At 43.7% G+C, this 23072-nt stretch overlaps 1 protein-coding gene across 1 annotated transcript; it reads right to left on the bottom strand.

Annotated features, from left to right (window-relative positions):
* Positions 1-13040: 13040 nt before the first annotated feature.
* On the bottom strand, positions 13041-14200 carry LOC146685206 (uncharacterized). The gene is made up of 3 exons (XM_085442990.1): positions 13674-14200; positions 13321-13575; positions 13041-13256 (listed from the first exon to the last, which is right to left on the bottom strand). Exons 1-3 carry the CDS (start codon positions 14160-14162, stop codon positions 13041-13043), a joined length of 960 nt encoding a protein of 319 aa, XP_085299116.1. The 5' UTR covers positions 14163-14200.
* Positions 14201-23072: the final 8872 nt, after the last annotated feature.

Below are 23072 nucleotides of genomic sequence, written 5' to 3'. Positions count from 1 at the left end.
GAGAGGTCCAGTTCAGCGACTCAGATTAGTAGAGGGAAAACCTAGCAGGATTCTGCCCATGTCAGCTGACACACAGCTGACTTCAAGCCTGAATAACATCCACATCATGAGTATCATATCATCAGTTGTAAAGCTGGAGATTTTACCATGGGAGTCTGTGGCACTGACTTGCTTTTGTAGCCTCAAGTGTCTATAAAAGGAACTTTGTTCCGTCCGTCTTTCTATATTCTTATTTTCCTTTTTTAACAGCTTCCTACTTTAAAATAATATGTGTCACTTTCCATGGCTCCACCTTTTTAGACTGAATCTTTGCTGTATTATAGGAAGTAGCCTTAAAAAGTAGTAACCATGATGCCACCCAGTGGTTTTGGACTACTTTATGAATTTTTTACATTAGAGTTCTGACTGCTGCTATGCTTCTTGGAGCCATTAGCAACCTTATATGTATGTGATGCTAATTTATCAGCTAATGTTAGTTAGCTTTATGAGCTGGCTGAATTCATATATTCATGTCAGTTTTATTTTTATAGGGCCAAATCATAACAGCCGCTTCCAGGTGCTTTAAACTGTATGGGTGCTAGGTACGTACACACATATTTATTAGTTAATGCATTGAAATACTAAAATTTTGCTCATCAAACCAGATGCACAAACTTCTTTTGTGGTTTCTATCACCCTGAAAAACCATAAACTATTATTCAGTTCATCAAAAATACTCAAAAATGCTCCAACAGTAGAAAAGGTTTAACAACATGAACTAGTGGATGAGGCCTAACATAAACCGATCAACACTAGCTACCTGCGTCAAACACCGAAAAACAGTTGTGCCCCTAACTCAATTATCCAGATGGACTAATAATTTTTTTTTAAAAATCATATCACTCTGAAATATTACGAAGGAGGAAATAGTCCAAAGATGGAAGAGACATAGAGGGGAAAAACTTTTGTGTACCACGTGGTAAATATGCTTTGTGATGCTGTAAACTTGGATATTTTAACACAGTCGATGGGGACTGGCATGCTTTTGGAGCCAGCCTCATTTGGCACTGTGGAGCTACAGTTTTGAGTTTTCATGTCAACCAATAGTCATGTGTTACATCTGTATTAGTTTATTGACCTGACAATTGTTTTCTAAGGCCACGTTCATCCGTCTGTTCATTGGTTTTCTAGTGGGTCTGTCTGGGTCTTGGCCACAGGGTAGCAGTCTGTGCAGAGATACTGAGCTCCCCAGTCACTGCTTCCATGTTTCCAAGGTGGTCCAGTATAGCTCAATAGTGAAGTAGTGTTTGCCTCACTGGTGTAAAAAAACTTGCATTGTTCTTGGTCCACTGAAGCTCCTGACGAACACTGCTGCATACAGACGGGATTTCCTTTTATTTATAAAAGTAACAAAACATCACATTTTTTGAACACTAATGATTTTGCTACTGTTTATAACAAAAAAGTAATCTGAGTACTCTAACATGTTGCTTTGTATTGTACTACAGTGAAGATTTGTTTTGTACACAACAAGAAAGGTAACAGGTCTGCAGAGGCCACCTTTAATAAGCATTTTTACTCTGAAGTCAGAGTAACGGGTGGTTTTTCAGGTTTTTCCTGTTATGCTGACGTTAAACTAAGCCAGCGTTCATTTGATAAGATGCCAAGAAGAGAAATATTAAACAAACAACTCAAATACGAGTTCATTCCATCCCTTCCTGCAAGAATCTCAGGAGATGCTGGATTTTTGGTTTCCCTTTAGCTCTTTTCACGTTGGTCCTCATCAGTCCTGTCTCCACATCATACGTCTCAGCCTGCATGAGTGCAGGTCAGAGGTCAAGTTTATTTGTATAGCCTAAAAGCTCAGATCAGATTCACCTCAGAGACTTTCCTCTGTAAAGACTGAAAACATGCGTGTTGTTTGGTAAAAGACTTCCGGGCTTGTTTGTCCCGCTGCAATCACTCGCCTTCATTTGTACATGCAATGATGCCGCCTCGCAGGTCTCTCTAACGGCTCTCTGTTTCATCAGTGGCTTCTTATTGCTCTGCTCTCCCCGTCTGCTCTTATCCACCGTCGTTTACCTCGCTGATGTTCTGTATGCTGTGCGATTAGCTGCTGTGCGTTTTCCTCCAAAGCCTGTCTGCAAACCAAATTTCCCTTATGAACAATAAAGGCAAAAATGACTGAATGACTCAGACAGGGGAGTCTGAGTGCACTACAGCGCTCCTGACTTCAGCGGCTCCCTGTGAAGTTGTTTCATTAGTTTCTATGGTAATTCAGCACAGCGCTGGAAAGCAATTCAGCTCACAAGTAAAATACTTTAATTCTTTCCCTTAATGACACAGGGAGCGCTCATACTGTCATCTGTGTTATAATGGGACACGGGGAGAAGATGGAGAGAAGAAACAAAAGAGAGACAGAAAGGATGCAGAAAATAGAAAGAGCAGCTGATTAGACCGGAAGTAATAGGAGAAAAGAAAATTTTGTATTTTTAGAATATTGATTATCTGGTAATGTAAGTATTGTCTCTTATATTCAGGAGTTAAAATGAACCAGTGTTATCTGAAACCAGGGTGGTACTTTCAATTAAAGGTACAATAAGTAAAATATCTTACTTTAGAAGGAGTTGTGATTATTTTGTAGTGACTTCTATCCCTTGTGATCTTTAATCTCTACAGCACATGGATATCATGATATGACTATGACCACTAGATAGCGCTACAGTATAGAAACCATCCAGCAGCTAACATGCATGATGCCTGCTGCACAACCCCAGGTTGTTGGGGCGACACGGCCGTCACCTGATGCAGGAGGTCCAGCGAGAGAATACTGTGAGTGCAGACTGTAGATGGTGTATGAGGATATGTAAGGATGTAAGTGCAGCAGAATGTGGTAGGATGAAAGCGAGCCCTGACCTTTCTGCTCTCCAGTTGTTGGTTGCTTATTCTACGATATGATTGAAAGCAGGTTACTGTTTTTACTGTTGAGGCAGATCGTATTAGACTGCAATAACGTGTATATGATTTAATAATCCCTGCATACTCCAGAACATTATCTGAACCTCATATTGTTATCCTTTAACAGTTTTCTGTTTTTCACAACTCATCTCTTTGATTGCACACATTTTGATCCTATGAATTATTTGAACAGAACTGACAGTAAAGTTGGTTTTGACTGTACACTTCACTGACTCTGTACAGGGTGGGATTATATGGGCAGACCATACTTGGCTATAAATTTTTAGAATCATAATACTTTACTAATTTGAGAGGAAATTATGTAAATTATATAATTTTGTGAAGACTATGTTTAATCAACAACATTACATATTATAGCTTTAAACGATTCTATAATGTTCATTTCCACCTCAATATTTTTATTCTAGCATGATACACAGTTTAAGAAGAATGATCTTTATTAATATTAAATCGGGCCTTGGTGCAGCCCCTCAGTTCATCCTCTGTGTAAAACAAGCTGTTTTAACTCCTCCTTCCTTAAGACCAAGTTTCCTTTAAATTAACTTTCTTCTGATTGCCTACCATTCACAACAACAAGCAGATGGGTGGGGAGTCTGTGCTCACCTGAGATGACCATATTAGGATCTCTTGAGCTTTGACTCACAAGCATTGCTTATATAGTGAGGCTTTAAACTTGAACATGAACATCCACCACTGATACAACAAATATGGTAAAATGTCCTCCAGGAAATCACTGTGAACTTAAGCAAAGGTTATCATCATGTAGATGTAGAAGCAAAAAAGGAAAAGAAAATTAAAAAGAAAGAAAGAAATGCCTGAACAGAACTACTGTAGGAAAATAACTGGAATATCAACCTAACAAGAGGTTACAGAGAAAAAGTGATACAGCAGTGACCTCCAGTGGCCTCTATTTACATTACATATGTTTTTTAGTTGTCTGGGCAATTAGGCTTTAGATAAATAAAATGCATCTTTCCAGCGGATTTTCAACAAAGTATGTAAACTCTTTACACCATAAGGACAATAGGCTGAGGCATAACTGTAGTGAGGCAGAGATCAGGGTTTAAAACAGTTTAACAACATTGAGTGAAACTCTAATACCTTGTGTAACCCTACCAGTGCAGCAGCCTTCCTGCGCTCCAAACTCTGCGTTGTGTTGCTTTGTGTTGGATTGGTGTGTGCAGCACAGAGACCAGTCAGACACAAGCTTTCAGTTTGTGGCTGGGATTGCACCATTGCACCATTTATTTAGACACCAGGGTATACACCACTTCATCTCTGCTGCTGGCCCTTGCAAAGCAATTACAGTAAACACTTTGCTTAAAAATTAAAATATAGTTAAGTGCAACAAAAAAGCAAATTGTTCGAAATATAATCATGTAATTAAGGAACGTTTACAACAATCTCTGGGTCCTGGTGCACGTGTGAGACAAAATGAACATAAAAAGACTGCTAGCAAACCATAGCTGAAGCGCTAATGCTTTGTCTTGTATTACTGTGCATGAATGAGCGCTCTGTTAACACAGGAAACAGCACAAAATCGCAGCAGATCTTTCCAAACAAAACATAAAACTACAAACTCCTCACACTCTCATCAGACAGTACATGAACATCTGAATACACTCAATGTATACATAATTTGACTGGACATTTTACAAAGTATAATACTTATTTTAAACGAAACTCATGGGGGATGCCACTAACAGTACTTACCTTCTTACAAAGCAATCACACTGAGTCAAGATGGCGCCCACGCAAATGAGAAACTACCATGTCCTGTGGGGACAAATGCCCCAAATTGCTCGAATTTACAGTGTATACGCAGGTCAAGAGTGACACCCTGTGATCTGTTCAAGTCACTACATTACACTTGAAACTGCCAGGAAACTGTCAACTTGTGTTTTAAGGGGCATCTGATGAAACAAAAGTGTCTGCTGAACAGCAGACATTATTCATTAGCTGCTACTTACTTCCCACGTCTGTCATGGTCCTGGGTCATCATCATTTTTGAGTTTGTTAAGCTTGTTGTGATTTTTTGCAAAATAATGAGATTCTGATGTTCGCTGCCTCTGAGTTTTGTAACTTAAGTTCTAGTTCCTAGTTATTGTCTAACTTAGTCCTCAGTCTCATGTTTGTTTTCTTTGTTTGTGTCAGCCACTGTTGTTCCCCCCCTCGCTCTCTGTCTCTTGGCTTTGTCTGCTGTATACGCTATTGTCTTCCCATGGCAAGTTGTGTGTCTTAGTCTAATTCTCCATGTGTGTTTCTCGTACTGTGAAGCATAACTGTGGCATCATGGCCCTGAGTAAATGTGGTTATCCCAGCTGGACCTAAAGAAAGCTCCAGCCGACCCAGGAGAGAAGGACAACTGCTGACTAAACAAAACCCTTAGTGATCCCTTATGGGGCAGGAGTATCGGGATAGTTGAGACGCATTTTTTCTAAACACCGCGTCTCGGTGGCTTTTAAACCCCCCAAAAATCTGCGCCATGTATAAGTAACTTCTTCAGTCTCAGCTGACTGCAGGTTTCCCCAATCTTATAAACATTTGCACAATAACTGAAACTAGCACCACTGAATGAACAATGGGCTGTGAGGTCAGCTCCTTGATGATTAATATGCAAATTGTCATGACCATTGATCAATAACCACTGATCAAAGACCATTAATGAAAGATCATTGATCAAGACCATTGATAAATGGCCATGAGTACCATTCACAGAGAGTTGGGGAATGGCTGCAATCAGTTCAGAGATGGTCTTTCCCTTTTCACATAAATGGCCTCCTTGACTCAAACCAGCGTTCCTCCCTGTCCAGGATGTTACATCCTCATCATTGAAAGAGTGTCCACTGGCCTGATGAGGTAGCTCTTCTGTGTTGTGCCATCCGCTTCGCCAGAGGTTATTTGGTTTCCCTGAGGGGACCTAAGGGTACATCTTTCTCTATGTTACAATGCTATGATTGCAGCCATTCAACCAAATTTCTCTGAATGGCACTCATGGCCATTGATCAGGGATCTTTAATCAATGGACAATAAAGGCACAAAGGCATGTGCTGTGATGCTCACACCTCTGATGAAGTCTCACAAGTATCAGCTTTCTTTTTATTGCTATAAATATGGATATGTACTGATAAGCAGTGTTGGTCAAGTTACTTGAAAAAAGTAATCAGTAACTAATTACCGATTACTTCCTCAAAAAAGTAATCCCGTTACTCTACTGATTACTTATTTTCAAAAGTAATTAATTACTTAGTTACTTAGTTACTTTTTAAAAACACGATTTACAACCTGAATAGGTGATAGAGCGATAGATCTTTCAGCCCAATTCTACTTTTTCTGCATAATCCATCATACAAAATGTAATCAAATCCAAAAGTCTCTTTTTAAAACATTTTTATTAGTTTTAACCTTTTAACTTTATGGATCAAGCAAAAATTAAATTATATGCAACATTCTCTGACTGGAAGAAATTTGTTTAACATTTAAAATAGGGGTGGGTTTTTATAATCGATTTATCGATTAAAATCGATTCTGGCTTGGATAACGTAAAATTGATTCATTAAAATCCTGAATCGATTTTTTAATATAAATTTATTTTGCCCGAAATGCCAGAATCTCAGGTGAAAGATCACAAAATTTCAACAACCACCAAACAGTTAAGACAGTAAATGAGAGCAGGAACACGGCTTCTGCACAAAGACTTAAACACACAGCACGGACCCGCGGATCAGAATCAGTGAGATGTTGCCTTTCTCAGCTGACGGTCGGGGCTGAAAGCCGACAGCTCGCTGATTCTGATCCGCGGGTCTGCGCTGTGTGTTTATGCCCTTTTTGCACTGATCATACGACTGTTAGTTTTATCTCTCTCCAAACAATATTGACCGAACCAGCAGCAAAAGAAGATCCAAACTACGCTTCACATAAACATCGTCATGAATTCCCTCTGACTTTTGCTGACTTTTCAGGATAAAAATCACACTTCATGCACAGCTCTCTCTCTCTTTTCTGCATTATTCGCTTGCTTGTTACGCACAAGTCTACCGTTGTTTACAGCGCTGTCGGCCGACGGTTTTTTTCCCTTTTACATTCTTCCGAAAAGTAAACCTAATTTCTGCCGTTCAATACTGAACAAATTTAAACTTTTTAAAATTAAGCAAAATGCAAAACGCTTAGCCGTGTCTCTAATAAAACCGCTGTAACTTCAGAGGTGATGTTCATGTGTTGATTAATGGTTTTCTTTCGTTTTTGATGTACTGCAGATTATTTTTATAAAATCCCAGGCCAGGAAAATCACCTTCATGTTTTTCTGTGTTTTATCTTCAGCTACTTTGACACAAAGGCATCTGCTGTGATGCTCACACCTGTGATAAAGTCTTGCGTGTGTCAGCTTCCTTTTAATAGATACAAAAATATGTAAATGTACTGATCTGAATTATAATATTTCTGACTGTCAAAATTTCCCAGATTCAAATCGAATCGAATCGAATTAAATCGAATCGTGGATCGAATTGATTCGGGACCTTGTGAATCGGAATTGAATCGATTCTAGAAATCAGTGACGATACCCAGCCCTAATTTAAACCTATTGTCTGCACATTCCAGCACATAAATTAAAATATTTTTTGTGTTTACACTCAGTCTTTCAAATAGATGCAAGTAAAACACAGCAGAAAATAAATAAAATCAAAGACTCAGCGGTCCTGTTGCTCTATTTTCACCTGTAAAGCAGGAGTGGGGCAGGCGGAGGTTTACCCTGGTGCAGGTGTGCCGCGGTCAGTGGAAGAATCCGCGAGTTTCTCTGTGAGTTTCCCATTACGTCGTAGCTATTCGGTGCTTGCTTGGAAGTTTAGGGGTTTTTTTCGCTGTAAAAAGAAGTTTTCTTCCCACGCACAACGGACACTAATGTTTTTGTCACTTTTTATGGAATCAAACTCAAAGTAAGGTCAGTACTTCCACGCTTTAAACGCTGCACGCTCATACTCTCTCCCACAATCGATATATGATCCATTGTTGATCTGCACACAGCTGTTGTCACAAACGTTGCCCTCGCTTACGTCACTGTCATGAGACATTTTTGCTAAAAAATCACGGTTTTAGTAACGCAGTAACGCAGCGTTCCTACGGGAAAGTAACGGTAATCTAATTACCGTTTTTGCAATAGTAATCCCTTACTTTACTCGTTACCTGAAAAAAGTAATCAGATTACAGTAACGCGTTACTGCCCATCTCTGCTGATAAGTGATCAGAATTATAATATTTCTGACTGCCTGAGGCAAATTTTCCCGATTCGAATCAAATTGAATAAATAAAAAAATAAAAAAACAGAGACCCAGCCCTAGTATAACTTTTAGAACTTAGATCTTAGAACTTTTGGAACTGTAGTAGTGCTGCTGCCCTCTCCACAACAGTTGGAATTAAAAAAATGGCCACTCCACAGACAGGACCACGAATAAGCTACTATACTGCTTAAATCTAGAAAATGGATAGGAGGACAAACATACGGCCTACCTGTGACTGCCGTGCAGTTTAATCAAAACTGCCTGGTTATCTTGAAGAAAGTACATTAGTGCTCAATACGGCACTCGCAGAAGGCAAATGAGCAACGATTGGGGAAAAAAGCATGTGTGGTCCTATATCTATCAATCAATCAATCAATCAATCAATCAATCAAGGCTTTACTCGCCTCTGTCAGCGCGCCCCAGGGTGGCTGTGGCTACAATGTAGCTTGCCATCACCAGTGTGTGAATGTGTGTGTGAATGTGTGGATGACTGGAGCTACGTCCACACGTACACGGGTATTTTTGAAAACGGAGATTTTCCGTTTTCATTTTAAAAAATAATCCCGTCCACACGTAAAGGCAGAAATGAAGGAAAATGCTGCTATGAACATGCCAAAGCAACAGGTGGTGATATATTCCTAACTGTGCAAAAATGTTGGCCAATCAGAAGTCTAGAAGCCTCGGTGGGAAAAAGTAAACAAAGCTGGGGCATAGAAGCAGAACCGAGTCGTATGTGTGGAGGGACAGTAACTGTGTGTATATGTAAGCATTTAAACACTGCAGAGAGTAGAATTAACAGTAACAGTATTCTAGAAATTCATTTCACCGAAACAATAACGTGGCGCAGTGTGACGTCAAAAAATGCGCACACCTTTGACACTGCGTTTTCCGCGTTTTCTCCATTTTTCTGTCCACACGTAAATGCAAAATCTGAGTTTTTAAAAATATCCACCCTGGCTGGAGTTTTTAAAAATCTCCATTTTCAGTGACCAAAAACGCCGTTTACGTGTGGATGAAAGGTGCAAACGCATAGAAAAATCTGCGTTTTCAAAAATACCCGGTTTGTGTGGACATAGCCTGGATGTGTAAAGCGCTTTGTGGTCTTTAGGGACTAGTAAAGCGGTATACAAATACAGGCCATTTACATGCAGGTTGCCCTGCAGTGAAATGGCCTGTACTTGCCCCCCCCCTCAGTCCAAACATACACAACTTATGTTGTGTTTGAAAATAAAAGTTGGGCTGATTTTAACATCATTACAAAAAGTGTAGTTAATTATTTTTAATCATATTCAGATTACCACAAATTGTTTTTTTTATTTAGTTGAACTTGAAATGTTTGTCAGTAGGTAAACAATTAGTATTGTACAGTTGGAAATATCAAGTTATTCTTAATACTGCAGACTTGCAATGAATAAGTTGTCCTAACAGTCATCTTAAGTAAGCTTTACTTATTTTTTTTGAGGCAACGAGTTTACATAGTTTTGAGTTCTGTGAACTAATTAGATTTTACAGTGTGCCCCGGGTCCAGTGGCGGTGGCGGCGCTGCATCTCCGGCGGCCTGCCCCGGGTCCAGTGGCGGCGCTGCTCCTCCAGCGGCCTGCGGCGTAGCTCCGACGAGCGACCACGAGATGTGGCACCTGATCTACGATGTGCTGGTTGCGGACGTGCCGTTCGTGGACGTGCTGGCCGGGCGGGTCGCAGACGTGCTGGCCCCTCCAGCTCTCCGAGGTCTTGCGCGGGCAGCGCGGACTCCTCCTGCTCGCTGAGCTCCTCTGGTGGCGGTGCAGGCTCCTCCCGCTCGCTGAGCTCCTGCTCCGGCTCGCTGAGCTCCACCTCCGGCGGAGGCTCTGGCCTCGGCTCGCTGAGCTCCAGGCTGAGCAGGTCCGGGTAGCGACGTAGCAGGTGGTGAAGATGATGGCAGAATGGCGGCTGCAGGCAGATGAGAGAACGGTGATACAGCCACGGCAGATGGTGAAGCCGCGAGTGGTGTGGAGACCTCTGACTGAGGTAACGCTGCCTGCGTTAACGGCTGGTTAAAAGCAGCGTTATCATCCACTGCAGACACAGACAAAGATGGTGAGGAAAACGAAAAATTGTCCTTATTACTCACCCCAGCCGGCTCTTGAGATGTCCAGGAATCCGGCTGTGATGAGGAGCGCAGGCGGCGTGTAGACGTCGGGGCCGGCGTGTCAGGCTGTGAATCCACCGGCTGCCCGGGCCAGTGAGCAGCCTGAGTAGGAGAGTGGAAGTGGAGGGTAGAAAGCAGAAAGTCCAGGATGGACTGGCTCGGTGGTGCACTGGCCACCTCTGACCATCACCAGTAGGCAACATGGGGTTAGTATCTTGCCCAAGGATATTTGGCATGCAGCCAGGAGGCACCCTGGGATCGAACCACCTTCTGATTAGTGGCTGACCTGCTCTGACACCTGAGCTACAGCCACCCCTGTAGCTCAGGTGTCAGGGAAAGGAGGACCCAGCCGCGGAGCTCTGAATAAAGACAGATTTATTTAAAGTGAAGTTAACAATAAATGCACCATTCATCCCTGTTGCTCCCCAAGACTCCCGTGAGTGTCTCCCACTCAGACGTCTGTGTTCGTGCTCCCCGCTGTAGAGTTTCTGCACACCCTGTGCGTGCTGCCCTTCCTCTCCACGTTCCTCCTGTAGGAAAACAATAGAGGCGGCCGTTAAACACTGACCCCCGCGGGCACACACACACGGTCTGCACTTCCTAAACACACACACTGACTTGGGAGTCTAACGTAATGATCCCGCGCCGGTGGGAGCTCCAACACTCTCCTAAATAGTTCCCCCACGAGCCCTGAATGACAGCAGGTGTGTGGCAGGAGCTTCGGGTGTGGCCAGTCCGCCAGCAGAGCCACACCCACCAGGCCTGAAGGCGCCTGCAGAAACACATACACACATCCGCAAACAGGGAGAAGAGGGACAGCAACACCAAATATACATGCAATACAAGACAAGTCCATAACTGCTCAGGGTCCAGGGTCACTCAGACCCAGGACCCTGACACATTGATCAGTGCTTCCAGGATCTCGTAATGAAGAAGGCTCAGAGTGCATCTTCCCCGGCCAAATCTGAGATGCCGTCATCCAAAAGATGTCGCCCGGCAGATTCTCCCGGCACAACATCGCCAGCCGGTAAAGATATTGCCGACATACTGGAGTCAATCGACAAACGATTGTCCAGTTTCGATGCAAAGCTGTCCTTGGTGGAGATTCTTCACCGGGAATTTAAATCCTTGCGAGAATCCCTGGAGTACAGCCAGCAGCAGGTGGAAACGCTCGCTGCTGAAAATGCCACGCTAAGGGAGTCAGTGAAATGTGTCACAGACAATGTTACCCAGCTAAATAGAGAAAATAAAAAAAATAAAAGAGACAGTTATTGATCTACAAGCTTGTGGCATGCGTGACAATCTTGTACAGTATTTTCTGGTATTCCAGAAGCCGCTGGAGAAGACGCGAAGACTACAGTGAAAAGCTTAATCAAAACCCACCTGAAGCTGCCATTAACATTGATGACACTTGCTGACTTTTTATCCTCACTCTATAAATGCTGACCATTTAAAAGGCCTTACCTGTAAACGCTGCCTTATCCACCAGAGTCCACCGAGAGTGGATTCTAGAGTCTTTCCATGCTCCTGTTAGTGATCCTCCTCTGTAGAAGGCTCTACTGGTCCATATCTATGGGCCTTATTTCTGCAAATAACGCCCATTGAATGGACTGATAACATCCAAAGCTGGTGGAAGTGACGTACCTTTTGTTGTGAGAATAAAATTGTTTTTATGGCTTTTCTTTTTTTTTTTTCAGAAGTTGGGACACCAACATGAACTCTTTACAAGCATTTGACATTTCAAATATAGGAGATCAAAAGGCTTATGTGTGGTCAAAATAACAAAGATTCTGTTTAGTTCAAATCTGAGTTTTATTATGGAGGCAGCTAAGGGTTAATGGAATAATAAAATGAAAATGAAATAGAAAAAAAAATATAGAAAATAAATAAAATGAGAAAATACCATAAAAATCAAACAAAGAGGATCATCATTGGCTCCATATACTAGACAGGAGCCTAACCAAATTCATGCCATGCTTGGATAAAGAAAATAATGCCATGTTGAAATTTTTGCTTCATTAACTTAAAATTTAAATATCTGCAACATTTAGGATTGGGATTCAACTTTATTTCATTACACATGTATGAATACAGGGTAACGAAATACAGTAAAAGTAAAGTACGGACCAAAAAATACTTTTTTAGAGCAGTGCCACAAGATGGCAGCATACCCCTATGTGGCTGTAAGGTAGATACAAAAATAGGCAGATCCAAAAGTATCAAGAAATACTTTTCCTTTCTTTCTTTCATTTCTTACTCCTTACTTGTAGGATTTGTATATATTTGTATATATGTGTGTATATATTTGTATATATATATATATACAGATAGATAGATGCAGTTGATGTAACTCTGTACAGGAGTGGAAAGAAAAAGTAACTCATTCAAAGGGAAAAGATAGATTTTTGTCAATGAGCTTGAAATTTTTAAGTTTATTTCAGCAAACCATTCATGAACATCCAAATTGTGTTTTTTTTGGATTTTCACTTTTTTCTTTTTTTTCTTTTGCAGCAGACTCATCAGGTCAGAAACAGTCAGTCATCTTCAACTTGCTTGTCCCCCCTCCCCCTGTGCCTGTGGAACCTCCTGTAGGTCATTCCACTGTTTCTTTTGTTGTTTAGAAAGCACTGGTTTTTCTGAGCCTTCAATAATTTCTGCAGCGATATTTCTAAGATCTTTTATCCATTCATCTTTATTTTGCATTGCAGGTTGCGGTGCAGGTTGCATTGCAGGTTGCGCTGCAGGTTGCGCTGCAGGTTGCATTGCAGGTTGCGGTGCAGGTTGCATTGCAGGTTGCGCTGCAGGTTGCGCTGCAGGTTGCATTGCAGGTTGCGCTGCAGGTTGCGCTGCAGGTTGCATTGCAGGTTGCGCTGCAGGTTGCGCTGCAGGTTGCGCTGCAGGTTGCATTGCAGGTTGCGCTGCAGGTTGCGCTGCAGGTTGCGCTGCAGGTTGCATTGCAGGTTGCGCTGCAGGTTGCGCTGCAGGTTGCGCTTCATCTATTTTCTCAAAGATGCGTTTGGTCAACTGTTCTTTTGCAGCTTCTCTGAAAGTCTCTTTCAGTACCTCTTCTTCCTGTTCCAAGATCACTCTGTCATAAACAGCTCTTCTGCTACAACAGCATTTACAGCAATCATAGCATTTACAGCAATCACAACACAGGGACTTCAGGGCCACCAGAAAAACAATACCAAAGAGCACCGAGAATCCAATAAGCTGAAAAGGAATGATCAAAGATCAGTTAGAATAACACAAAACAAAATTAAATGCTGCAGATGAGAGAAAAAACAACAACAACAAAAGGAAAAACTCACCCTTGATGTGTTTTTCAGAGAATTGATCATCACATTTTCCTCAGCTGTGATGTTGGTTTTATCTTTGCAGGCTAACTGTGATTTCTCTGTTTCACTCTCACAGCAAACGTACCAGTCTCCATCAACGAGCACAGAGACGACCCATAGCACACCAACACAAAATGCCTTGAAAATTCGACTCCAGAAAACGCCACATAACTGTGTCCTGACACATTGCTGGTTCTGTTGCTCCTGATTGTTAAATTCACACACACATGTTTCACACACACATGTATACTTGCAGGTCCTCTGTAATGTCTTGTCTGTCCAAAGTATTAAGAAAAATATAATGCAAAATGGCATGAACATGTATGTGCTGCAGTCTAGAGCTACATCTTTGCACGTGCATTGTATATCACGCTCAAGTAAAATATTGTAAGTAAAACTGCCAACGATGGTAACAAAAATGCTGAAAGCCCTAAAGGGAAAATTTGTCAGAAAATCCCTCATCTTTGGCAGAAAGTTTGTATCTGATGAAAGCTGCAGCTTAGAATGTGAACAAGTAACAGTGAGACCACAAGCATTTCCCTTTTGGGGGAAAAAGGTTCTGAAGGGGTGGGACTTTGCGACTGAAGTCCCACCCCTTCAGAACTCCTCCCCCTTTGTGAGTGTGGACTAGTGATGTGTCCTGTGTGTCGAAGCGTCGAATCGTGTGTCGGGTAATCTCGGGGGCGTTTTTGTGAGACTTGCTTTGATTACGTATGCAGTGACGTTCGAGGCCTCGCGGGCAGTCCGTACCACGTGACTGATTCAGGGACTGGTTCACCGGTTCGCGCCAGATTCGAAATAAAATGGGCAGAAAAACAGCTGATTCCCCATCACACTGTGTTGTGGAATTGGATTACCTACGTGCTACATAGTTACTTGTGCATTTCTTCTTCGATGAAAGAGATGTTTTTTTATTTTATTTTGTCTCTCCTAATAAAGTATGCACACAGTAATAAATATCACAAATGATAAACACCATAATATAAATAAACAACACTACACATCCTATAATCTGATTTCTGTCTTTTAGTTTATTAAAAAATGAAGCACCAAACACTAGTTTGTGTCATTATCCAGATGTACATAAGCATGATTACACAGGTACTAGGAGCGGGTTTTGATTATCGATTAAAATCGATTCTAGCTTGGATAACGTGATATCGATTTCATTAAAATCCTGAATCGATTTTTAATATAAATATTACTACATTTCAACCACCACCAAACAGCTAAAACAGTAAATGAGAGGAGGTACACCGATTCTGCACAAAGACGTAAACACAAAGCTCGACCCGCCGACGGATCAGAATCAGTGAGATGTTGCCTTTCTCACCAGACAGCACGGACATGGTCGGGGCTGAAAGCCGACAGTTCACTGATTCTGATCCGTCGGCGGGTCCGTGCTTCGTGTTTACGCCTTTTTTGCGCTGATTCTGAAGCTGCAGGTTTTATTTCTCTTCAAACAATATTGACCGAACCAGCAGAAAAAGGAGATCCAAACTATGCTTCACATAAACATCGTCATGAATTTCCTCTTGCTTTTGCTGTTTTGCTTTCACCAGGATAAAATCACACTTCATGCACAGCGTTCTCTCTCACACACACACACTCTCGCTCTCTCTCTCTCTCTCTCTCTCTCTCGCTCTCTCTCACACACACACACACACACACACACACACACACACACACACACACACACACACACACACACTCAAAAAAATAAGTCATTGGATGAACTCAATTGGACTGATGGCAGGTTTTCCACGTAATACATCTATTTTGGTCCAACCTAATCTACATACATCATGACAATTCAATTAAATTGAGTCAGTAGACTTTGTGACTGATAATGACTGATATTTCTTACTTAGTGTCCTTTGATATGCCAAAAAGATACATAAATAAATCTTTGTATAAAATGATTACCGATTTACTAAGAATTACACATTGATACCTTCACTCACACATTATCAAAAGCAGATGTATTAATATTGAAAAAGGTCAAGTTTTGATCAAAGGGTCAGGTACGAGGAACCCAGCTGTCTAATATTGTGACATTAATGCTGAGTTTCCTAAAGGTGTCATGGTCCAGGAGAGTGCTGGATTTTTCCATAGTGCTGGTGATTCCACCTCTGGGCGGATTAAAGCTTTTGGATTGTGTTCAGCACAATTTTAATTAGCCATTGTTGATTGATTTGTCTCCTATGATGAATTGTAATGGCTTTTGTTAGCCATTTGCATACTATGCATGCTTTCTCGCTCTCTCTCTCCATACACACACACACACACATATATATATTAAAAAAAACAAAACACCCAGCACGCCCCTGCGGGCGGTTTATCCTTCAAGCTCGGGTCCTCTACCAGAGGCCTGGGAGCTTGAGGGTCCTGCGCAGTATCTTAGCTGTTCCCAGGACTGCGCTCTTCTGGACAGAGATCTCCGATGTTATTCCCGGGATCTGCTGGAGCCACTCGCCTAGCTTGGGAGTCACCGCACCTAGTGCTCCGATTACCACGGGGACCACCGTTACCTTCACCCTCCACATCCTCTCGAGCTCTTCTCTGAGCCCTTGGTATTTCTCCAGCTTCTCGTGTTCCTTCTTCCTGATATTGCTGTCATTCGGAACTGCTACATCGATCACTACGGCCGTCTTCTTCTGTTTGTCTACCACCACTATGTCCGGTTGGTTAGCCACCACCATTTTGTACGTCTGTATCTGGAAGTCCCACAGGATCTTAGCTCGGTCATTCTCCACCACCCTTGGGGGCATCTCCCATTTTGACCTCGGGACTTCCAGGTTATACTCGGCACAGATGTTCCTGTACACTATGCCGGCCACTTGGTTATGGCGTTCCATGTATGCCTTGCCTGCTAGCATCTTGCACCCTGCTGTTATGTGCTGGATTGTCTCTGGGGCATCTTTACACAGCCTGCACCCGGGGTCTTGCCTGGTGTGATAGACCTCAGCCTCTATGGATCTTGTACTCAGAGCTTGTTCTTGTGCTGCCATGATTAGTGCCTCTGTGCTGTCTTTCAGTCCAGCTTTGTCCAGCCACTGGTAGGATTTCTGGATATCAGCCACCTCCTCTATCTGCCGGTGGTACATACCGTGCAGGGGCCTGTCCTTCCATGATGGTTCCTCGTGTCCCTCCTCTTTCTTGGGTTTCTGCTGCCTGAGGTATTCACTGAGCACTCGGTCAGTTGGGGCCATCTTCCCAATGTATTCTTGGATGTTCGTTGTTTCATCCTGGACTGTGGTGCTGACACTCACCAGTCCCCGGCCCCCTTCCTTCCGCTTAGCGTACAGCCTCAGGGTGCTGGACTTGGGGTGAAACCCTCCATGCATGGTAAGGAGCTTTCTTGTCTTTATGTCAGTGGCTTCTATCTCCTCCTTTGGCCAGCCTATTACCCCAGCAGGGTACCTGATCACGGGCAGGGCGTACGTGTTGATGGCCCGGATCTTGTTCTTACCATTCAGCTGACTCCTCAGGACTTGCCTGACCCTCTGCAGGTACTTGGTGGTTGCAGCCTTTCTAGCGGCCTCTTCATGGTTCCCATTTGCCTGCGGGATCCCCAGGTACTTGTAACTGTCCTCTATGTCTGCAATGTTGCCTTCTGGTAGTTCGATCTCCTCAGTTCAGGCTACCTTCCCTCTCTTTGTTACCATCCGACTACACTTCTCCAGTCCGAACGACATTCCAATGTCATTGCTGTATAGGCTGGTAGTGTGGATCAGTGAATCGATGTCTCGTTCACTCTTGGCATACAGCTTGATGTCATCCATGTACAGGAGGTGGCTGACAACTGCTCCGTTCCGTAGTCGGTATCCGTAGCCAGTCTTGTTAATGATCTCACTGAGGGGGTTCAGGCCTATGCAGAACAGCAGTGGGGACAGAGCATCTCCTTGGTAGATCCTGCACTTGATGGTGACTTGTGCTATGGGCTTGGAGTTGGCCTCTAGTGTTGTACGCCACATCCCCATTGAGTTCCTGATGAAGGCTCTTAGGGTCCCATTGATCTTGTACAATTCTAGGCATTCCAGTATCCAGCTGTGGGGCATTGAGTCATAGACCTTCTTGTAATCAATCCAGGCAGTGCACAGGTTGGTCAGTCTGGTCTTGCAGTCTCGGCTGACTGTTCTGTCTACCAGTAGCTGGTGTTTTGCGCCTCTGGTATTCTTGCCAATTCCTTTCTGTGTCCCACTCATGTATTGACCCATGTGCCTGTTCATCTTAGCCGATATGATGCCTGACAGGAGCTTCCATGTAGTACTGAGGCAGGTTATTGGTCGGTAGTTGGAGGGGACCGGTCCCTTCTTGGGGTCCTTGGGGATCAGGACCGTCCGACCTTCAGTTAGCCATTCCGGGTGTCTCTCGTTAACTAGCAGCTGGTTCATTTGTGCTGCCAGACGCTCGTGGAGTGCAGTCAGCTTCTTTAGCCAGTAGGCGTGAACCATGTCGGGCCCTGGTGCTGTCCAACTCTTCATACTGGAGACCCTTTCTTGGATATCTGCCACTCTGATGGTTACTGGACCCTGTTCAGGGAGGTCGCTGTGGTCTGCCCTCAGATCCACTAGCCACTGAGCATTGCCGTTATGGGTTGCGTCCTTCTCCCATATGCTCTTCCAGTATTGCTCCGTCTCCAGCCTTGGTGGTGCTGTTCTCTTATTATTGTTCCCTTGCCACTGAGAGTACACCTTTGCTGGTTCTGTGGAGAACAGCTGGTTTATTCTCCTGCCTTCTATCTCTCTGGTGTACCTCCTCAAGCGGCTGGCCAAGGCTGTGAGTCTTTGCTTGGCAGTTTCCAAGGCCTCAGGTATGGACAGCTTGCTGTATTTCTTATGCACCTTCTTTGTTGCACCTTTCTGCAGCTCCGTTAGTTGGCTAACCTCCCTCCGTGCTACTTTGATCTTGCCCTCTAGCCTCCTTCTCCATGGAGGGTACTGCCCCTTGTGGCTGTTCAACTTGTAGCCAAGCATCTCACTGATCACTGCTGCCGTACTGTAGATCAGCTTGTTAGTGTCGGTAATCGTGGTTGTAGGTATTGTCCGTAGTGCTGCATTAACATCATCTAGCAGACCTTCTGAGGGTACTTCATGTAATCTTGGTAACCGGCTACGGGGGATCCAGGTTTCAAGCTTGGCCATTATCCTATTTTTCAGGTCAGTTCCTCTCGCACTCAACGATCCTTCTCCTATCGCACTTGGGGCTATGTACCCAATCTCGGGTGGGGGTGATGATATCTCCCCCCTGACCTGGCGTCCTGACTCCTCCTTGCCGTAGCATTTGTGTTGTACCTCGTCAATCTCTAGCTGTGAGAGCAGTCCCTTCTTTCGAATGTTGGAACACTGAGCTACTAGTTGTTTTGCCGTCATTGTGGATGTTGGGCATCGAAGAATCCATAGGTCCGTCATCCTATTCATGTAGCCCCTTCCGCCGGGGTTACTTGTGTAGTAGCATTCCAACAACGCCCTGTTTTCATCTCTTGCCCACCGATGCCTTCTTGTTCCAGTAGCCCACTTTTCGTCAGGGTGCCCTGGTTCCTCAACACCTGACGCGGACCTTGTTGATCCGGGCGACGTCCGAGCCAGCATGCCTTCATATTTATCTGTCTCGCTCATGTCTGCGGTAGGCTCGCTTAGCATAGGGGGTCTAGCCTTAGGACCCTTACTGGATACAGACGCCCCAGGCAGGAATCGAACTTGCGATCCTGGGTTCCAAAGACACAAAGAAATATGAAGGCATGCCGGCTCGGACATCGCCCGTATCAACAACGTCTGCTTCAGGTGTTGAAGAATTGGGCACCCTGACAAGGCTCTGCTAGATGATGTTAATTCAGCACTACGGACGATACCTGCAGCCACCATTACCGAGACTAATAAGCTGATCTACACCATGGCAGCGGTGATCAGATGCTTGGCTACAAGTTGAACAGCCACAAGGGGCAGTACCCTCCATGGAGAAGGAGGCTAGAGGCTAAGATCAAGGTAGCATGGAGGGAGGTTAGCCAACTATCGGAGTTGCAGAAAGGTGCGATGATGAAGGTGCCTAAGAAGTATAGCAAGCTGTTCACACCTGAGGCCTTGGAAACTGCCAAGCAATGACTCATAGCCTTGGCCAGCCGCTTGAAGATGTATACTAGAGAGATTGAAGGCAGGAGAATAAACATCCAAGCCAAGGTGTAGTCTCAGTGGCAGGGGAATAATATGAGAACAGCAAGGCTAGAGACAGAGCAATACTGGAAGAGCATATGGGAGAAGGATGCAACCCATAACAGCAATGCTCAGTGGCTAGTGGATCTGAGGGCAGACCCTGAACAGGGTTCAGTAACCATCACAGTGGCATTGAAGTAAGGGTCTCCAGTATGAAGAGTTGGACAGCACCAGACGCCGACAGGGTTCACGCCTACTGGCTGAAGAAGCTGACTGCACTCCATGAGTGCCTGGCAGCAGAAATGAACCAGCTGCTAGTTGATGAGAGACAATAACCGAAGGTCGGACAGTCCTGATCCTCAAGGATCCAGATCCCTTCTGGGGATTCTCAAGGATCAGGAGGCTCATGGGTCAATACATGAGTGGGGCACAGAAAGGGATGGGCAAAAATACCAGAGGTGCAAAACACCAGCTGCTGGTACACAGAGCAGTCAGCCGAGACTGCAAGACCAGACTGACCAACCTGTGCACTGCCTGGATTAATTACAAGAAGGCCTATGACTCAATGCCCCACAGCTGGATACTGGAATGCCAAAAACTAAATACAGTGGGGCAAAAAAGTATTTAGTCAGCCACCGATTGTGCAAGTTCCCCCACCTAAAATGATGTTTTGGATCATTGTCATGTTGGAAGACCCAGCCTCGTTTCATCTTCAAAGTTCTCACTGATGGAAGGAGGTTTTGGCTCAAAATCTCACGATACATGGCCCCATTCATTCTGTCCTTAACACGGATCAGTCGTCCTGTCCCCTTGGCAGAAAAACAGCCCCATAGCATGATGTTTCCACCCCCATGCTTCACAGTAGGTATGGTGTTCTTGGGATGCAACTCAGTATTCTTCTTCCTCCAAACACGACGAGTTGAGTTTATACCAAAAAGTTCTACTTTGGTTTCATCTGACCACATGACATTCTCCCAATCCTCTGCTGTATCATCCATGTGCTCTCTGGCAAACTTCAGACGGGCCTGGACATGCACTGGCTTCAGCAGCGGAACACGTCTGGCACTGCGGGATTTGATTCCCTGCCGTTGTAGTATGTTACTGATGGTGACCTTTGTTACTTTGGTCCCAGCTCTCTGCAGGTCATTCACCAGGTCCCCCCGTGTGGTTCTGGGATCTTTGCTCACCGTTCTCATGATCATTTTGACCCCACGGGATGAGATCTTGCGTGGAGCCCCAGATCGAGGGAGATTATCAGTGGTCTTGTATGTCTTCCATTTTCTGATGATTGCTCCCACAGTTGATTTTTTCACACCAAGCTGCTTGCCTATTGTAGATTCACTCTTCCCAGTCTGGTGCAGGTCTACAATACTTTTCCTGGTGTCCTTCGAAAGCTCTTTGGTCTTGGCCATGGCGGAGTTTGGAGTCTGACTGTTTGAGGCTGTGGACAGGTGTCTTTTATACAGATGATGAGTTCAAACAGGTGCCATTCATACAGGTAACGAGTGGGGGACAGAAAAGCTTCTTACAGAAGACGTTACAGGTCTGTGAGAGCCAGAGATTTTCCTTGTTTGAGGTGACCAAATACTTATTTTCCACCCTGATTTACGAATAAATTCTTTACAAATCCTACCATGTGGATTCATGGATTTTTTACGTAGCACTTTTAATTCTTATTCTTATTTTTATTTTCATGTCTATTTAAGCATAATTTATGACAGTATGGATTATGCCACTTCAAATATTTTACACCTCATCACGAACACATGTTAAAAATATTAATGTTAGTTTTTGCCTATAGTAAATGCTAAAACATATAAAGAAAGCTGACCATTGATGGAATTTCCTTGGCTTACCAGCACTACTACTGACTGCAGCAAAAAGCTGTTTTGATGTTTTCCAGTTTGGTCATGTGACGATCATTTGTTACTGTAAGCCAAATCCACCTTATAAAAAGAATGGTGTCAATAGATAGAAAGACTTCATGTACTGAGCAACACATTTGGTGCCACTGACCTGGTTTTGGGGGCTTTTGACCTGGTTTTGGGGGCTTTTGGGAGTCAGCCCTTAAGGGGGCGTTCTGTCATGGTCCTGAGTCTAGTGACTTAGTGTTTGTTTTTTGATGATTAATATTGGTTGTTGCTGTTAGTGTCTGGTTGTATTTTAGTGAATTTTGTATCTTGGATTTTGTTTCTTTGCCTCTCCTGTGTTACACATTTCTTGTCTAGTCTCCCCGGTCTCTATGTTTGTGCATTTCCTGTGTCTTCACAGTCAGCTGTGCCTGCTGGTCAACTCTGCATCTCCATGCCTGTCTTGTGTTTCCTGTTTTACTTTGGTAGTCTCGTGTCCTGTGCTCAGTGTTTTGCTTTAACCCTGTCTCGTTAATTCTGATTAGTCCCGGCTGTGTTTCCACCTGTTGCCCATCCTCTACTTATCCTGCCTGCTTATTTTAGGCCTCAGTTTTCCCCTGTTTGTTGTCGTGTCATACCACTCTATGTGCTGTGTGTTTCCAAGCTACCTCACTCCTAGTTTTCTAGTATTTCTGGTTTCCCTAGTGTTTAAGTTCTTAGTCTCTAGTTTGGTTCATTCTTCGTGAGTTTGTGTTTCGAGTATCAACAGTGCAATAAAGCTGCCTTTTTGAGTTTATCTTCTCTGTGCTTACGAGTCCTGTGTTTGGGTCCTCATCCTGCCAGCCACAGCACCAATCCACGACAAGAACGATCTGTCGAGTCTGAATTCTGGGTCCTTACTTCCCACCGTTTTGACATATTCAAACAGTCTTTATGCTTTGCGGTACATTTAATTTGTTATTTGAGGCATCAGCATGTTGACGGAAGACGGGGAACACACCCACATCGAACCTCTTGTTCACACATTTCTAGAGCATCAAATGTGCATGCACTGAAACTTCAGCATGTTGAAACATGACAGGGTTTTTGTTTTTCATCGAGATACGTGGCCTCGGGTCTTCAGCACTCTTGGGGAGCCGTGGATGGCCACGCATCTGAATCAGAGTCAAAATCAGCATACTTTATTAATCCCTAATGAAATTATGTGGGTTACAGTTGCTCCAGTATCAATACAGCAACAGAAACAGACAAGATCTTTTACAATACAATATGTTACAGATTTAAGAATTGCAAGAAATAGCAAAATATATACAAATGACTCAATAATAAATATCAAGGATTGACAGAGGTGATTATAAATAAATATCAAG

Source organism: Copadichromis virginalis, linkage group LG20, assembly GCF_057382275.1.
Source record: "Copadichromis virginalis isolate Kocher_CV1m ecotype Utaka linkage group LG20, C_Virginalis_male_GT1.1, whole genome shotgun sequence".
NCBI lineage: Eukaryota > Metazoa > Chordata > Actinopteri > Cichliformes > Cichlidae > Copadichromis > Copadichromis virginalis.
Note: the sequence above shows the minus strand (reverse complement) of the source record. Positions and strands in the feature narration are given on the sequence as shown.